Source organism: Charadrius vociferus, unplaced genomic scaffold (assembly GCF_000708025.1).
Source record: "Charadrius vociferus isolate BGI_N301 unplaced genomic scaffold, ASM70802v2 scaffold32, whole genome shotgun sequence".
Taxonomy (NCBI): Eukaryota; Metazoa; Chordata; class Aves; order Charadriiformes; family Charadriidae; genus Charadrius; species Charadrius vociferus.
Window position 1 is genome coordinate 10,221,910 of NW_009647856.1, and position 5,999 is coordinate 10,227,908.

Here is a 5,999-nt window from a genome sequence, read left to right on the forward strand (position 1 = left end):
GTGGCAGTGTGTTCTTTGTCTAAACAACAGGCTCGCTATTGTAACCGCGTGAAGTACACGTCTTTGGATGAACATTCGCAACCGCCCACAGGCTCTTGATTCACTTAACCACATGTGCCTTGAAGCGTTTTATTCATTTTCAGTGTCTGCCCATATCTGTCTTTTAAATGGACTTTGTGTCCCCCTTTGAGGTATATACATACTACAAGGACTTCTGTAGTCAAATTGAGCAGCCCTTAAGTGAACACAGATTTAGGCCTTTCCCCTCTTCTACCTCAAATGTCAAACCAGTGTGTACCACTGTTTAATGAAGCTATTTACTCATATTGGTAAATATATAGACTAAATTGGAAACTTACGACAGGTCCCATGTGATCTTATAAATGGCATGCAGGAATAACTCCAGTTTTCTTTGAGAAAAGATTGTGAATTGGATGAAGTTTTCTTTATTATAAGAGAGAGTTCATGCTGTGGCAGGCTCTGCCACTCTGGGGGAGTTGAAGTTTGTAAGTGAGCTTGAGGTGATGAAGTTTCTGTGCCTGTATAGATGAAATGATCAAACTTAAAACCTTTAGTAGCCCTTCAAAAAGGCAGATATTACTATGTGAGATGTGACCAGTACATAATTCAAGAAAAGATATTTTTCCTGAATTCTTTTCTCGTTTTAACATAGCCTTAGGAGTTGAAATTTTTATGTTCTATACTTAGCCAGTGTAGTACCTGTACTGTTGATGCCAATGGCTTGAAACTGGTACTGTGGGTGCGAAGTCTCTCAGCCTCATGTCTGCACTCAGACAAATTTCAATTGACGATGTAGCTCTTCAAGGCAAGGCAGGTCTGGAAATTGCTAAATTGGAGATTTATTCCTGAAGGTGCCAAAGGCATTATTTGAGCAAATTTGGTAGGATTTACTTTAGTCCATAGAACATATAGAGGTGGGGGAATGGGGAAAGATACTTAAACCAGCGGCTTGTATTAAAGAACTGTGATGACCTGACAAAGAGGAGAAAGTCAGGAAGCACAGGTAGGTCTTAACATTTCATCTAAACGACAGCTGTGTCAAGGCAATTATGTGCTCTTTGGCAGAGGAACAATGGCATATCCTTAAATGTCCCATCTGCGTAACTAGAGATGGATTTTGTCTTCTGGCGTTACTTTCTTGTGAATCGGGGCAACCTTTGTGAATACACAAATTGGTACTTTTCATGCAAAGAAATTCCCCTTTGTGTTTGGAACGGGGTCCTTTGGAAGGTGCTATTTTGTGTTTTCTAGGAACAAGGTAAAGTATGTTGCTGCCTTCTCTGTCAGACCAAAGGAAGCGAATGAACTTTTGCTGCATTTCAGGATGTATGCTAATATTTCACTTCTATCAGTACTTTTCTCAGAAAAGAAAATTATCTTAATTACCATGAAGTAACTAATCCTCAAAGCTGTAATCATTGTCGACATAATGCTTCATATTTACAAAATATGAACAATTCAGTTCGCCTCTTCAGATTGTCATTTGAGTTACTGTAAACAGTTTCCTGTAACTGTTGTTTAATCAAGAAATTGAATTCTGTAATGTGAGTGGTAAAGTCTTTTGACTACAAAGATGTAATGCTTCCTTTCATATTTTATCCAATTTAGTGAAGTGGATTCCATCAGCATATTTTAAGTTTCAGCAACAATTTCAGTAGAATTTTTTACATGAAACGGTACAATTATGAAGATTTTTTTTCCGTAAGGTGGTATTTGGTAGCACACGGAGCAAATGTTGTGCTGATTATTTGGTGTAGCATGACTGCTTTTCTTTAACTGTAAGTCTTCTAATAAATGGTGATTTGCTACATCTTTGCCTACTTGCATCATCTTTATTTTTAAACATATTTTAACAGGTATTTTTTGTCTTTCATAGTTTAGTCTTCTGTACATCTTACCTTTCTTTGTCACTTGAAATCTTACCAGTTTTCATGTTGGTTTCCAGACTCTTAAAGTTAGCTAGCCAGCCTCGTTTTAGCATCCTCATTTATGAAGTGCCAAAATTATACAAGCAAAGGCCGAATAAACTATAGAATTTGTCTGTAAGCATGATGCCAGTTTTTTCTTTTGTCTGATATTTTGCAAATAAGGCTTCGCAAACCTTGATTTCTAGTATTTTAGATTACGAGAATATCAGTCATGTTTCAAGATGAGTGGATGAAGGCTCTCAGTTAGATTTGGGAAGCAGAAAGGATACTGCCCGGTGCTGCGTGGCATCGTTGTAATGTCATTGAATAAATTACTCTCTGATTTAACTTGAGCACTCCTGGATGGATAAGCACTTAATAATTTAACAGGGACCCTCTGTGTTACTCTTGAAGATCATAACTCACAGCAGTATTACTTACCGTGGGAAACTTTCTCATAGTTGGAGGCTGGAATGGTCATATCTATTTGTGAAGGACGGGGAGTGTTTTTGTTACCTTCAAAGACCCATTACGGGATATGATTGCTTGTGGGAGTGTCTGGTTATGATCTGTTAGAAAACAGCCTATTAATAAAACAGAGGCTCTTGTAATAGAGCACTTCTTAATCTTCTTCCTATGTAGTTATTTATAGGCTGTGACATCTTAATTTGCCTCTCATGTGCATCAACTTCTGTTATTTTAAAAGATCAAGTAGCTTTCACACGCCTCTGAGAATCACTTCTGGAGGAAACAGTCTGTTTTCTAAGGAATCTTACAAAAAGGCTTCAAGGCATAAGTTTGTTGTAAAAAAAAAAAAAAAAAAATGCATTAAGGTTTCTCCTGGTGTCTTTCTAAAGGACAAAAGTTATGGAATGTCCTGTTGTATAGATACTTGTATATTAGTCCTGTATTTTTCTGATTACAAGCAGATTTTCTTGAATTCTCGAAAGATTTCCAGTTGCTGACAGTGCTTATTTGCCCTTAGTGAGTGTGCAGTGACCTACCTGGAGCAATATTAAATTCATTATTCTCTTTATTTTTGTGGTTGTTTTCTTCATTAGAGTGGTCCTAGTGCCAGATCCTGTCACAAGATGTGCATTGACATTCAACGACGGCAGATCTACACGCTGGGACGCTATCTGGATTCCTCTGTGAGGAACAGCAAATCTCTGAAAAGTGACTTTTATCGCTATGACATTGACACAAACACATGGATGTTACTAAGTGAAGACACTGCAGCGGATGGAGGTCCAAAGCTGGTGTTTGATCATCAGGTCAGCTACACTTAGTACAAGTTCTCAATGTTTGCTAATCAATTTTCATCATAGCCTCCTGCGATTTGGAAGTGCTGCACCAGGTAACATAGCAGTGAGGAGGAAGGCTGCCATCTGCACTCAATTAAATTCTAATAGCATTGTTGTCTGATGCCACTGACTGCTGGTATTCTAATCAAACGAGTCAGAAGAACCATAAAAACCTTTGCAAACTAATTCATTTTATTAAGACACATTTTATTAAAGCTCAAAGCGCAGTTCATCTGTTTTTAATCGGTCTCGTTGAGCTGGGTTTGCAGATCTGCCTGCTCAGAGGGCGTTGGGGAACACCTTGCAAAGCTGTGTATGATACCTTCAGAAGAATACTATAAGCAAGCTGCTGAAATGATGCCAAGAGGATCAGGATTCTTTCAGAACTGGTTATCTTCTAAAATTTACAGAAAATGCTTGCTTTGTAGACAATGAAACACGTGAAAGGAGTGGCTAATAATTTTTTTTAAAAGCCACGCCTTTCCATGTGTTCAAACTGAATACTTTTTTACTTGTGTTTAACGGCTTTTGTGTGCTTTGAAAAGGTATTTTGTTCTTAATTGATTTTTGTAAAGCGTGACTGAGAAATAGCACATCAGTACTCATTTTTGACACAGCCCTAGAACTGATTTTATTGGTTCTAGCTGTTTTGTAATCAAAGCTGCTGTTTGCCAGCACAATGTGTGTTTCTGCTGACACTGAAAAGGAAAGATACGTGTTGTCTGCAGAACAAAACCCAATCAGTCTTTCTGTTCTATTAATAACGAATACCAGTCTCCCAGGTGTTGGGGGAAAAAGCAAAAGTAAATTGTCAGCTGGCAGGGCTATGCTAGGTACCTCGTTTGCCTACATCAGAGATGTTGTCTCTTTTTTCCCCTGCTGTCTCTTAGGAAAGAACGTCCTCCCTGAATTCTTTATCAATCTGCAGCTCTTCCTCTTCTCTCCCTCTGTACCTACTGCGATAGCATTTTTTGTTTAACCTTCACAAAAATGTGCTGCACTAGAAGTGTTTTGTGTAGGCTTTGCTGAGTAGCATCTCTATCTTTCTGTAATCTTGTCTGTGGTTGTTCCCTCCGCCCCCCTTGGTGTTTTGCAACACTGTGTTGCACTGTGTCTGAAAATATCATCTGGAGTCAGGGAGTTTTGTTTGATTTGTACTGCGGTGCATCTCTTGTGTACCATAATGTGAATTCAGGCTCTGAGGATAAATATATTTCTGCTGCAGTCTCATCAAAAATCCTTGGCCAGGTTATGGCCCTACTTTATGAAGAAGTAATGGGGGTAACAGTAAATATATGCTTGGAATGGAATCTGAGTAACAAACTGCAGGACAGTTTTGGATGGGTTGAATGGCGGACAGTAAATTTAGCATCAATTTTTGAATTTTTGCCTTGTGTAGCCATTGTGAAAGGTGATATTCTGCTAACTTTGACAGAATTGGCTGTGGATCCTGGTGAGAAACTTTTTTTTTTTCCCCCCCTAAAATCAGCAGCTAGAGGCAAGTTTTTTTACATGATGAAGGGTGCATGTAGCATTTTTTTCTTTCTTTCTTATTAAATAAGCAAGTTAAAATTAGACTCACCTTTTAAATAAAGGACTGTTTTCTGAGATTAATACCTGTCAACCATGAAGACACATGTATTCTTTTCTGCTTGTTAGAGGCTCAGGACATGTGTGGAGTACTGTCTTACTAGGTATCACTTGTAGGGGAGGGATGTTTAATCTTACATTTTAGCACTTTCAAGTCTTAATGTGCTGGCTTAAAACTACTTCTCTTTTTTTTACAGATGTGTATGGATTCTGAAAAACACATGATATATACCTTCGGAGGCAGAATTCTGACCTGCAACGGCAGTGTTGATGACAGCAGAGCCAGTGAACCGCAGTTCAGTGGGTTGTTTGCTTTCGACTGCCAGTGTCAGACATGGAAACTTTTGAGAGAGGATTCCTGTAATGCTGGACCTGAGGATATCCAGTCCCGAATAGGACACTGTATGTTGTTCCATTCTGTAAGTATCTGCACCATACTTTGATTCGTGATGCCTGACTTTAGGGAGAACATCTGGTTTTGATTTTTTTTTTTGTGAGTTTGAAGCTCTTTAATCTCCCAAGTGGTGTGTTGTCTCACTTGATTTTATGTTTGCTGACATTCTGATGCTTCTTTGGTAAGTGCAGGTGGTATTAATTCAAGTCTTGGAGCTTTCATGACTTCAACTGAATAAAATTGCAAGTAAAAAGCAAGGTGAACTTTAAATAGTTGATTTTGATCAGATAATGGTAAGACCTAGAGGCTATGTTACAACTTGATCTGAAGAGAGTTTTTCTTTTAGAGCTGGTAGAGCATTTTAGGACCTTCTGGTCTAGTAAATACCCAGCATGGTTACTCGAATGGTAAAGTTGGCTAATGCAGGGGCTTACTGGGTCTGTATTGAGATGCACAGGTCTCATATTCCTCTGTCTTAAGCTGCTGCTTGTCTTGAGCAGCTGTTAACAGCTGGGCACAGATGGAATTGTGGGCTCTTCATCCAGAAACTGATGGAAAGGCAGAGGGATGTGGGGAGAGAGGGCTATGTAGTGATTTTTTTCAGTTGTGCTTATCAACCACGTTTGCTTAAGTGCAGAACACGGGAACTGCGAGGTGTTTTGCTGACATTAAGCTCTGACTTGGGGGTGGGGAGGAAGAGAATTAAAATTAATATTGTGGTATTCAAGCGTTTACTGATACCCTCGATTGAAAACTGACCAGTTCGAACAATTTACTGAGTTT

At 38.9% G+C, this 5,999-nt stretch overlaps 1 protein-coding gene across 1 annotated transcript in view; it reads left to right on the top strand.

Annotated features, from left to right (window-relative positions):
- Window positions 1–5,999, top strand: part of MKLN1 (muskelin 1, intracellular mediator containing kelch motifs) — a 98,252-nt gene that overhangs the window by 65,714 nt on the left and 26,539 nt on the right. Inside the window, exons 10-11 of the mRNA XM_009882969.1 lie at window positions 2,990–3,202; window positions 5,020–5,241. Of these exons, the coding sequence (XP_009881271.1) occupies window positions 2,990–3,202; window positions 5,020–5,241 (435 nt within the window). The remainder of the gene's footprint in view (window positions 1–2,989; window positions 3,203–5,019; window positions 5,242–5,999) is intronic.